The sequence below is a fragment of the Hibiscus syriacus genome, unplaced genomic scaffold, assembly GCF_006381635.1.
Source record: "Hibiscus syriacus cultivar Baekdansim isolate YM2019G1 unplaced genomic scaffold, ASM638163v2 tig00010533_pilon, whole genome shotgun sequence".
NCBI lineage: Eukaryota > Viridiplantae > Streptophyta > Magnoliopsida > Malvales > Malvaceae > Hibiscus > Hibiscus syriacus.
The window spans coordinates 349,188-362,580 of NW_024062223.1; the positions used below are offsets into that span (position 1 = coordinate 349,188).

The 13,393-nt window shown below is 32.2% G+C and overlaps 1 protein-coding gene across 1 annotated transcript; it reads left to right on the forward strand.

Moving 5' to 3' along the window:
* The first annotated feature begins 1,781 nt into the window (after nucleotides 1-1,781).
* LOC120204082 (shaggy-related protein kinase eta-like) lies at nucleotides 1,782-5,055 on the forward strand. Its single transcript, XM_039204167.1, has 12 exons — nucleotides 1,782-1,902; nucleotides 2,262-2,354; nucleotides 2,486-2,545; nucleotides 2,622-2,894; nucleotides 2,969-3,043; nucleotides 3,119-3,175; nucleotides 3,778-3,918; nucleotides 4,015-4,065; nucleotides 4,146-4,241; nucleotides 4,346-4,429; nucleotides 4,561-4,662; nucleotides 4,808-5,055. The coding sequence occupies exons 1-12, from the start codon at nucleotides 1,888-1,890 to the stop codon at nucleotides 4,904-4,906; spliced, it is 1,146 nt and encodes a 381-aa protein (XP_039060098.1). The 5' UTR covers nucleotides 1,782-1,887; the 3' UTR covers nucleotides 4,907-5,055.
* The last annotated feature ends 8,338 nt before the right edge of the window (nucleotides 5,056-13,393 follow it).

Here is a 13,393-nt window from a genome sequence, read left to right on the forward strand (position 1 = left end):
TCGCAATAGCGATAAACGAAACACGACGAATAGAATAAACAAATTATAATTTAAATCTATGATCAGGGTTACCAAAATCTCAAAAAGGGGCATGGATAGGATTAACGTCACTAATCACACTTAATAAAAACAAAGCAATAAGCATTACATGTATGTACCTTTGAAAAACAAATTAATGTGGATTTTCTCTCTCAATGCATCCGTCCAACTTAGAAAATAAATCAAATGTAGTTATTTGACTAACATTTTTCATTATTGACCATTACGATGCTGACATGTCAATCCATTGTGCTGACATGTCAGTCCATTGTGCTGACATGTCAGTCCATTGTGCTAACATGACACTTCATTTGTCATATTTGAATTACCAATTTAACTCATATGACATGTCATCCACCACTTTATCAACCACTGTGGACTGACACGCTAGTATCGTGGACCGTCAGGTCTAGGGGTATATTCGGTTCATTTTTTTCACTAAAATATGAACGGGACCGTCCTTTTTGGTTTTTGAAAATGGGAACCAAAATTGAAATAGAATGGTATAAAAACCACGATTTTCGGTTTGAGTTTGATGTTTTTTACTGTTCACTATTTTTCAAACTCAACATAAGAAAGTAGATTTACAACTTAAATCGAGTGGAAATATATAAATTTAAATTTATAAAAATATTATTAGTTTTAATAATTTATTTATTTAAATTTATCTTATAATAAATTCAAAGAAATGTGTTTTGAATACTTATTTTTCTTTTATTTCTTAGGCTTAAGGTCACCTTTGACCTTGTAGTAGATCTAATTTATCATTTTTGCACCTATCGTATTTTCGCATCAATTTAGTCCTCAAAGTTGCTTAATTGCATCATTATATATCTTACCCCTAACTTAAAACCTTAAATTTTAAACCATAAGTTAGGGCTTAGGTTTAGAGTTTAAAGGTTATGAGGTTAGGGTTTATGATTTAGGCTTTATAATTTAGGATTTTAAGTTAAGGGTAAGGTATAGAATGATGCAATTAACTTCGAGGGATAAATTGATGTGAAAATACGATAGGGGTGAAAATGATAAATTATGTCTACTAAAGGGGCAAAGGTGGCCCTTTTGCCATTTTTTTAATTCGATTCAATTTGGTTCAAATGATTTCCATATAGAAAAACCAAAACCGAATTAGATATTTATTTTTTTAAATCAAATTGAAACTGAACCGCAAATTGGAAAACCTAAACTGAACCGAAACGAATAGTCCGGTTTGGATTGGTTTTCTCGATTTCGTTGCTCAGCCCACGTCAACACCGTGAACTACCACGTCAGCAACATAACGGTCAACAATGAAAAACGTTGGTTAAATGACCACATCGAGTTTATTTTATGAGTTAGATGGCTACATCGAGAGAAAAATAATACGAAGACCAAATTGATTTTTTTAAAGCGCTAGGACTTTTGATATCATTTTACCTAAAATGAATTACGAAAACAATAAATAAATACAAGGGTAAACTACACTGATAGTCCATAAATTTTTAGGGCTGTAGTATTTTGTCCATCAAACTTTTTGACATTGATTATAAAAGTTTGGTAATCAAAATATAAGTCCTCTAAAAATTCATGAACTATCATTATAGTTTATACTAAAAAATTAATAAAATCATGTTCTTGTAATTAGGTGATTAAAGGGTTTTATCGAAATTCAAAAAAAAAAATAAAAGAGCAAGAAAGAATCACATGCGCTTTTAGTGTACTGTCTCTCCCTGCTCATATTTTGTTTTTCAGTTCTTGTTCCTCATTTTAATCATTTTTGCTTTATTTTCTGTAATTTCTTCCTTCTATGGCCGCACTATGATCTACGGCAATTCTTTTTTCTAGCTATATCCTTTAGTTTTCATCGGCATGGCTGACGATAAGGTAAACTTCGTTTCTTTTTCTTTTGTATTTTTGAATTTTTATGACATCGGAACTTGGAATTTAGTCTTATGGTCATTGTTTTGGTTTGATTGTGGTCAAAATTTTGTGAATGGTTTGTGATTTATTAGATTTGTGGATTTTCTTTTTTGTACTTTATTTTATTTTATTGCGATCTTGTTGATTGAGTTGGTCGGGGAACCCTAGATGGTGATGGTGTGCTTTGCATTTGTTTCGATCTATGATTTCTCCGGGATTTTTCAGCTTTGAGCTTTTATTATTATTTTGTTTGATCTCCTTTTTTTGGCGTTCCGTCGAAGACTTGTCTCGTTTCTTACACCGTGATTTTCTTAATTTACCAGGAAATGCCAGCCCCTGTTGTCGACAGCAACGATCCGGTCACAGGTCACATAATTTCCACAACGATTGGTGGCAAAAACGGAGAACCTAAACAGGTATACTTCTTCTTGGGTTTCGCTGTTCAAGTTCTGAATTAGTTACGATTAACGTGTGGTTTAGATCAACTTAAGAATGATAACCAGTTTTTTACTTGGGATTTCATGTTTTTGATGTTTTATTATTGTAGACTATCAGTTACATGGCCGAGCGTGTTGTGGGAACAGGATCGTTCGGGATTGTTTTTCAGGTACTAAGACATGGTTAGATTGTAGTCAGTATTACCTTCTTCACATTCTGCTTGCTGATTTGATCTCTTCTTTCAGGCAAAATGCTTGGAAACGGGAGAAACTGTGGCTATAAAGAAGGTTTTGCAAGACAGAAGATATAAGAACCGTGAACTGCAATTGATGCGTGTGCTGGATCACCCGAATGTCATTTCTTTGAAGCATTGTTTCTTTTCCACGACTACTAAAAATGAGCTTTTCCTTAACTTGGTTATGGAATATGTACCAGAGAGTATGTATAGGGTTTTGAAACATTACAGCAGCTCAAATCAAAGAATGCCACTTATCTATGTGAAACTTTATACATATCAGGTCTGCTTGGTATTCTTTTCCGAGCTTTAATTTTTGTGCAATGTTCTTTATGCTAATTGGATGAGGTTCTACAGATATTCAGGGGGCTTGCATACCTCCATAGCGTTGTTGGAGTTTGCCATAGGGATTTGAAGCCTCAAAACCTTTTGGTATGCTTTTCTTATGGATGACTTTTTGTAGAATGGCTTGAAAACGTTTCTTAGGTTACTGTTGGCTTTGTACAGGTTGATCCTCTGACTCACCAAGCTAAAATTTGTGATTTTGGAAGTGCAAAAGTGCTTGTAAGCTGATTCCTTTATATTAATTTTCCAAGTTCTTCCTTTCAGATTGCTTGCTGTCATTTTAGTCAACAAATTATTATTTCTCCAAGTGAAACATCATTATTTGGTCCATAAGTTTCTAAAACTAAAATAGATTTTAGCTCTCTATTGTTTAAATGTTTGGTTTTGATCGTAACTTCTAAATGGATTGGCATACAATCTTTTATCTTCTGCTATTCATCAGGAGTGCAACATAGTTCTTTGCAAAATCACCTTTGTGATAATGTGATAACACAATTTAATGACCCTTCACTTCACTGTTGATTGTGCAAACTGCTGAAACTTGTTTAACCTTTGTCTGTCCTTTTATATAATCATAAGTGCTTCATGTAAACTGGAATTTTAACTGAGAAGGGATCTTTTTCCAGAGTGGTTGAAATAAGCACTTCTCCCTTGTTAGTGCTGCCTCTTCCATTTAGCTTTTCTTGTTGGCCTCTTTGTTGGGGGTGAAGGGTTGAAGAAGAAAATGATTGAATTAGATCTTAGCATGTCTAAGATCATCTTTTTCTTGTCTTTTTTCCCCTTATATACTTCATACTTAACAGCATTTTGTGTGTAACCAGGTCAAAGGTGAAGCTAACATTTCATACATATGTTCGCGTTTCTATCGGGCTCCAGAACTTATCTTTGGTGCCACTGAATACACAACTTCAATCGATATTTGGTCAGCCGGTTGTGTTCTTGCTGAACTTCTGCTGGGCCAGGTTTGGTTTTGCACTTCTATTTTACTTGATTTTTATTTTTCTGAAAACTTCTAACAACTCTGCTTATTGGTATCTATTCATCTTTTGCTTGTGTAGCCATTGTTTCCTGGGGAGAATGCTGTGGACCAGCTTGTCGAGATTATCAAGGTATGATTTGCTTAAGATGCATGGAGTTGCACCATTACTTTGTATCATCAAGAATCTGCTTCTTACATCTTTTCCTACAGGTCCTAGGTACACCCACTAGGGAAGAAATTCGCTGCATGAATCCCAATTACACAGATTTTAGGTTTCCTCAGATTAAAGCACATCCATGGCATAAGGTTTCCCTTTTATTCCAAGAGCTGAAATAGTTTATTGATTTTGAGTAATGCAATGCATCTTTGCAACATAAATGTAATGGTAGATTACCCATATATGTTTTTAGGTTTTCCATAAAAGGATGCCTCCTGAAGCAATTGATCTTGCTTCACGATTGTTGCAATACTCGCCAAGTCTTCGCTGTACAGCTGTGAGTTACTAATGTCCCCATCTTTTGTTTGGTGATTTTGGAATATGCTAAATTCTTCAATGACCAATTTAGCTCCTCAAAATATCTATGTTTTTAGTGATAACCAACCCCGATCTCATGTGCTATAACAGCTGGAAGCATGTGCGCATCCCTTCTTTGATGAGCTTCGAGAACCTAATGCTCGCCTGCTAAATGGGCGGCCTTTACCGCCGCTTTTCAACTTCAAACAGGAGGTATGTTTCTTAATTAAACTTCATTTCCATGTGCCTTTCCATATTCAAAGATACATCTTTATTGAATGGCATTATTTTCTAGCTAGAATTTTGTTTCTTGTTCTAGTCGATACTTTGTTATTCATTTTGATTCTTCTGGTTACAGTTATCTGGGGCTTCACCGGAGCTTATTAATAAGTTGATTCCGGATCATGTGAAACAGAAAATAGGGCTACAGCATTTCATGCTTCCAACTGGGACATAACTTTTTAAAGTGATTGCAGATTTGACATCTCTAGTTGATGCACGACAAGAAAGAATTACTATCTTTGGATGATCACTGGTAGATTTAAGGCCTATCCAGCATCATTTTCTGTTTTCCCACTACACTTATAGCCTCTGGCACTGTGGTGGCTGCCTTCTTTTTATCTGTTTACGTTAATCACGGCACTCTTGCTCCTGTATTCTATAAGTTTACATTTTGTCAAAATGCCTTTTAGTCATGTACATGTTAAGATACTAAAAAGATTAGAATAAGGCAGATGGACCGGAAAGCTACGAGTGGAGGAAAGTTTAGAAGTGTATTTGTGGCCAGGAAGAATGTCCCGAAGAAAAAGGGGTGGGGGGTGGGCTTTTCGGCTACTTCCATTTGTTATTTGTTTTTAAGTTATCCAGGTTGCAGACTTCAAATTGCAGAAGATTAATATTATTGTTTGTTTCAAGTTATATCATTACTCTCTTTTCTACTATTGCTGCTTGTATGTAATATTGATAACCAAGTTTCAGCTGCTTGTATGTAATATTGATAACCAAGTTTCAGTTAAGCGATATCATGGAGCTGATGCTCATCGTCAATGCCGGCCCCAGTCCCACATTTTTGTCAAGAAAAGCCGATGTGCTAAGCAGAGCCGACCACCAGAACTCAGCCTAAGGTACTATAGTAGATTCTCTTTTGCATAGTTGAGGTCTTCGGGTCGACAAGTATATGGAATGTGAATATAGTGAGTGGCATGGGAAGGTGTTATAATTTCATTCTCTTTAGAATTTGTATACTTTTTATGAATGTCATGTGAATATAGTGTTACGGATTACCAAATAAAATTGAAGAAAAGGGAAACAATGGGAATAAGTCTAAAAGAATTATATGAATTTTATATATAAAAAAGGAACATGCGTGGTTTGTGTTAAAAACATTTGTTAACATGATACACATGTGAGTCTTGCCTGTAATCATTTTGTATGTATATTAAAAGGCTACATTTGAGTATTTAGAAAAATCAATATCTAATTAATGTGGTATTTCTACTATTAAACACTGGTAAATATAGTCTTATAGCATTCACTCATCGAGTGGTTGAATACAAGGCTATGTAAGTGTTGTTGTTTGGCTTGTTCTTGTGCCAACACATGTTACGTATTGTATGCATTCCCTTTTTAGATGAAATGAGTAAATTACTCGTTTAGTACCTAAATTGTCAGTTTTGGTTTGTTTTAGTACATTTAAAATCATATATAAAGTTATTTTTTGTTTTATTTGAGTACTCCTGTTTAAAATTTAAAGTTAAGTTTGGGGGGAGATAGAAAGTTTAGATACTAAAATGGATCAAAAATGATAGTTTAGGTATTAAACGCGTTAATTTTTTAATGGTGAATATTAAAATGAAATAAAAACTAAATATTATGTATGGTTTTGAAAAAATTGAAAGTTTAGGTGTTAAAATGGATCAAAATTGATAATTTATGTACTAAATGAGTTAGTTTACTCTAAAGTTTGTTTTTTTAATTTTTTCTTTTGTTCAATTTGATTGTCTGATAGAAAAAAAAACCATTTAACTTTTTTAATTTTTCTTTTGTTCAATTTAATCATCTGATACACCATTCTGTATTACATAGATAAGAGCACAGCTTGTTGGATATATATTTTAAAAAGCACAATTAACAAGACGCATTTGACACGAGATGTTTTCGTCGAAATTAAAAATGATATATATATGGGTAATATAGTAATATCATTTTTGTTTTTATTCTTTTACATAATTGAAAAGATATATGCTCTAATGGTTGATTGAACAACCCTAATAATTTCTGGTTTTGTTGTTTGTATTGCAAGCGTTGTCGGCAGGTGGGTCTAGCAAATCGTCGTCTGGTTTTGGTGTTGTCGGGCAATAAATGCAATCAACTTTCTTAATTGGCTGAACATGTGAAGCCGATGATTTGGTATCTCCCAAGTTGCTCGACATTCTGATGGTGATTTATAGGACCCGCTGACGCCGTGGCTTGTAATCATGGGTAAATTTTACATTTAGTACTTAAATTAAACTATCAGTTTTAGTTCGTTTTAATACTTAAATTTTGATTTTTTTTAAAATCATATCTAAAATTTAATTTTTGTTTCATTTTAATACCCGTTTAAAATTTTACTTTAAGTTTTGAGAAAAATTGAAAATTTAGGTATTAAAATGGACAAAACTGATAATTTAGATATTAAATGCTTTAAATTTTTAATGGTGGGTAGTAAAATGAAATAAAAATTAAACGTTAAATAAGATTTTAGAAGAATTGAAAGTTTAGGTATTAAAACTAGGGGTGGCGTATGGTTGGGGCGGGGACAATTTTGTATTACTCAATCCGTTCTCAACACTTGCAGGTACGATTTTGGGGAAATCCTATTATATGTTTCGGAGATTTTTTTGTCCTCATTTACCCATCTCTTATAGATCCATGTTGGTTTCGGTTAATTCTCATCCCAACAAAATAAACAAACATTTTTAAAATCAATGCAACACTTAAAACTTGTAAGATATATCAAATTGTCTCAAATTGGTCTCGATTTATAATATTAAAGTTTCAAACGTCAATATTCATCTAACACCCAATATATATGTACAATCTTAATCATTTTCGATCTTAATAAATTAATGTATATTAAATGAGAAAAGATATAAACTTCAATTTTAGTTATTTTGAGATGTAACAGCGATAATACACAATCTCACAATCTTATTATATATAATTTTTTATTAGAATATATATTAAGGGTATATAGGTAAACGGTTATAAATATATTTTTAAAATTTTGTAAAATATCATGGATACTTACGGATATTTTTCGGGGATTTTCACGGTTATTCACAATGGTACGGTTCGATTATTCCCGCAGTTTGGATATAGCAATCCCTGTTCTCATCCCCATTTGAGTTTTGAGGATAAAACTTCCCTCAACTCTATTTCCGTGGGTGAAGATTTTGGTTATTCCCCATCTCTATCGGTTCGAATCTCCACGATTTTCAGTTTTTCTCCACCCAATTGCCACCCCTAATTAAAACATACTAAAATTAATAGTTTAGGTGTTAAAATGAATTAAAATTTATAATTTATGTATTAAATACGTAGTTTATCCTTTATTCATTTTGGGACCTCAACAAAAAGGATTCATCTTCCCAAAATTCAATGGCGCGTGAATCAAATTGCAAAACGATAACATACCACTCGTATACTACATAGTTTTATAGTCAATCTAATTATGAGATACTTATGTAATTATTGAATTTTTGGTATATATTTTAAAGTACTCAACAAAAATAAAAAGAGATGATATATCATATTCTATATTTCAATAAAATAATCGATTAATAATTTTTATATTTAAATAAGAATAAATAACTTATCAATATTCTTATTATCTAAATCATAGATCGCATGAATCGAATAACCTCAGTGGTAAAGGAATTGTAACAAGTTTGTAATTTTTATCTAAATTTTTGGAAACTACGCATTTAGTACTTAAACTATTAGTTTTGGTCTGTTTTAGTATCTAAACTTTTAATTTTTTTCAAAATCATATATAACGTTTAGTTTTTTTGTTTTATTTGAGTATCTACCGTTAAAATTTTAACACGTTTAGTAACTAAACAATTAGTTTTGGTTCGTATTAATACTTGAACTTTTCAATTTTTTTAAAAAAATTAACTTTAATTTTTTAACATGAATACTAAAATGAAACAAAAACTAAACTTTATGTATGGTTTTGAAAAAATTAAAAATGTAGGTATTAAAACATATTAACACTAATAGTTTAGGTACTAAATGTGTAAGTTACTCCTCAATATTGTCCCTAAATTCTTCGTTTTCAACCAACCCAATTTCATTTCAACAGTCTTTCTAATTAAATATATATCAAGTAAATCAAAACTTTATCAGCAACGAGTATTCGTACAAGTGGTTGAAAATCACAAATTTGAGTTTGTAAGATCAAATTCAAATTCTATTACCGTCGTTCTTAGTGGACAATTTGTAAATTACTATATAAACCACAATTGAGTTTTAAGTATACGCTGACATTGGATTGAGAGAGCCACTCCTGACCTGAACTTTTCTAGGAAAAAAAAATCAAAACTTTATCTAATTCACTTATACATAGCATGCCTAAAGTTAATCAAAATTATTTTTCAAAATATAAAATAAGAGAAGAATAAACGATAACAACAAATGTCGTTTTAGTTCTGATTGACATTATAACTTCAATTTTAATATCAAATAAAAATAATTTTATCCATTAATATTCATAAATTTTTTTCATTTTATCTTTTAACATTTTAAGAAAAAGTAAATTATTTATTTTTAATAAAAATATTAATTTTTAACGTTATTAACATATCATCTCACTTAATACTTCATGTATAAGCATGAACAGCTGATTGGGCAAACAAAGCATAAACGACGGCCTTAACCAAAGGTTGTGGGAACCTCTGCTTACATTACCACTCGGTTTTGTTCTGTTGTTTGTTTCAGTGGAAAATACGTCTTCTAGTTAGTTTTCACTTTCCCGGAAAATACTGATGACATAAATTTCGATGGCCAAATTCTATAAAAGAAGGTAAATTATGTGTTTAATATAGAGAAAATCAATTTTAGTCTGTTTTAATATTAAACTTTTAATTCTTTTAAAACTATTCTTAAAGTTTAGTTTTTGTTTCATTTTAGTATTATGTTCAAAATTTAACGTTAAATTTTGAAAAAAATTGAAAGTTTAGACACTAAAACGGGCCAAAATTGATAGTTTAGGTACTAAACATGTTAAGTTTTGAATGGTAGGATATTAAAATGAAATAAAAACTAAACGTTATGTATGATTTTTTTAAATGAAAGTTTAAGAGCTAAAACAAACAAAAACTGATAGTTTATGTACTGATGTGTAGTTTACCCCCAAAAAAATCCTTATACTATGCATTTTTCATAGGTGTAATATTTTTATTGTATTATTCGATCACTTATGATATTTTTATTTTTGAAACATTCATTTTAAATTTCCAGATTAATCTTTTAAATAATTTCATCAAATAATTCTAGGTTATTTATTTTTCTAGCCCAACAACATCTTTTTTATAATTGGATATACTTTAACACGTATTAAAACACTTAGGGTAAACTATGCAGTTAGTCCCTTATGTTTAGGGTTTGATCGACTTTGGTCACCAATTTAAAAATCAAGAGAAAATGGTCCCTAACGTTATCGTTCTGTTTGATTTTAGTCTCTCAGCTATTAATTTTTGTCAACCTCCTTTTTTTTAAGGCCCTAACAAGACTGAGGGACTAAAATCGAACGGGAATTAACGGCCTAGGGACTAAAATCGAACGTATCAATAACGTTAGGAACCATTCCCCTTAGTTTTTAAATTGATGATCAAAGTTGGTCAGACAGAAAACATATGGGACTATCTGCATAGTTTACCCAAACACTCATTACAAAGAAAAATAATAAAAGACTAAAAGTGATCAAATCATATTAGAAATACCGAAATCATCGAAAATACATAGTATAGGGACCTTTTATATAAAATGGCCTAAAATGATTGACCCTACAATAAAGACCCGTTCTATTATATTTTTTAGGAACATCTCTACACCATCCATTAATTTAGTGATAAAACTATAGTTTATATATTGTATATTAACTTAGCATTAGTGGACCGACCAGCTAATTAGAGCTTTGATAAAGAAAATAAAATTGGTCAAAGGAATCCCAAGTATGTTCATTTCAATGATTGGTGTGAGTTGTATATTATATTATATTATATTATATAGACCATATGTTAAAAATAATTGAAATTTAGTACATTAGATGTGTATTCTTCCAATAAATAAATAATTATTTATACTTTAAGAATAATTTTTTCTATTTTCAAGTATAATTTGAACATCAAATTCCAATTTAAAAACCAGCATGTTTAATGATTTAATTTGATTAATTTATAATAGAGGGAATTGTTAAAAATAATGATTTTAAAATCGATTCATCAAATGAACACAATATACGTTTAAATATAATATGTTGTATTTTCAATTATTATTATATAATTTATTTATTTTTATATAACTATTTTCTATTTAATTTATTATTAACATTATTTATTTATTTATTTTAATTGATAATAATGAGTAATTTTATTAAATAAAGAGAAAATATAGTAAGAATACTAGCGTCCATAAATTTATAATAATCAATTTTTTTTAAAATTTATTAGAGTAAATAATTTAATAATTTAATAATAAAATATTTTAAAAAAGCAAAAAGGCATCAAAGGGATTTATATAAAATCACTTAACTATCTTCTCTCATTTATTCTGGTCACCAAACTTTGAAAAAATTTCAATTTAATTACAGCCCAAATCCTAAATAACATGTGTAACATTTATAGAAGTTTTATTTTTATTTTTATAAAAAATAATAAACAAAAAATAAAAAATAAAAAATTTATTTTTTAGAAGTTGGAGGGCCTTTATGCCTTTTTGCCTTAAAAAAGTAAACCCTCTTCAAGTTCAAATTCAAGTTCGCAATTGATTTTGTATTTCAATGGAGGATTCTATCAAGTCAATAAAACCCATTTTTTCTTTGAAGTTTATCTTCCAATGTATGAGTTTCTCATATGAAAGATAGCATATGTCTTCTTTTTCTTTTGTCAACGTTTTGTTTTTTGATGTAATTTTGATTATTTACTTGGAGTTCAAGTGATATAATGGAGTAGGTAAGGATCTGATTCTGGGTTGTTTTGCAAGTGAACAAAGGTTCGATTTTTATTTGCTTTAGATAGATAATTAATCAGCTCTTAGTCACTGTTGATTAGTGTTGAATCCTTGTGATTATGGGTTTGCTGATTTTTCGGGGATTTATATGAGCATGAAAAGGGATTGAATTTCAGGGTTTGGGTGTATCATCTTGTTTATGGTCTTTTTTGAATATATTGATAATTTTAGAGGCGTTTTTGTAGATTTTTCTAAGTTATCTGAGATTAATGGATCAAGAGGAAAGGCTTGATAGGGTAGAAACTAGTCAGAATTCGAGTCAAATTGATGTAAATTCGAAGAATTCGAATAATGAGATATTATCTGAGACTGTTACTGTGAAAAATTCTGAAGAAAATGTTGATCTGGGATTGCAAATTGATGGCTCTGGATTGTGCAAGCATCAGGAGATGGGTTGTGTGAGAGAAATTGGTCCGGATTCGAGTGAAAACGATCAAAGGACCGGTAAATCGAGTAGTTTAGTTGAAGGAAATGTAAACAATGGAGTGGTATCAAGCGAGGGATTCGTCGAAGCCAGTGCTGAAATAAACAAGACGAGATGAGTCGATGAAGTTAATCGAAGAAGCGGGAATTCGGATGATTCAGCTGATAGATGTGTGGTTGAGACTATCATTGTGGTTAACACCCAAGAGACTGCATATGTGAGTCAAAGTAATGGTGTTTTACAATTGGATGACAATGGGACTGGTTCAAGTAAATTGTTAGCAGAAAGGCCGATGAGGAAGGAGGACTCATGCGTCATTGATATAAACAGAAGTGTTGGTGGCACAACCTACTAAATGCGTAGCGTAGCTTATGAAATTACCCAGTTCTTTTTTTCTCAGAACCCAACCTGAAAAGGAAGTCACTTGGCGGGCGAGGAACTCATATAAGAACCCTAAAACCCTAATCTTCATAAAATAAATTAATTGGCTAAACTCACAATATAATGCACTCAAAATAAATAATTCACGAAATAACGTTCTCCTAAGATTATTTGCTGAAATAGGGCGAAATCAACAGTTTGGCCGTAGGTCGCCATGCCTTCCGGGCGACCTACGACGTGGCTTCCGACGAGGGTCGTGTGCATGGGACATGCACAACCCAACCATAGGTCGCCATGCACTCCCAGCGACCTCCTAGGTCGCCATGCACGCCCGGCGACCAAGGAGGTCGCCATGCACTCGCGGCGACCAAGGATTCATGCATGGGGAGATTGGGGAGATCGTGCCATGCACTCGGGGCTCGGTTCATGCATGCGAGCAATAATGCAGCGAGCAGGCGACCATGAAGCGCGGAGTAGGGGCCAAAGACAAGGTCGCGAGCAGGCGAGCATGCAGCAGGGGATGTTGCCGCGAGTGCATGGCGACCTCATTGGTCGCCGGGCGTGCATGGCGACCTAGGAGGTCGCTGGGAGTGCATGGCGACCTATGGTTGGGTTGTGCATCGTCGTAGGTCACCCGGAAGGCATGGCGACCTACGGCCACACTGTTGATTTCGCCCTATTTCAGCAAATAATCTTGGAAGAACGTTATTTCGTGAATTATTTATTTTGAGTGCATTATATCGTGAGTTTAGCCAAATTAATTTGTTAGATCTATCAAGCAGCTTACCAACAGCACAGCTGCTCTGATTCTCCTTCACGTCGCCATGGTATCACTCTTTCTCTTTCTCTTTCTCTAAATCTAAT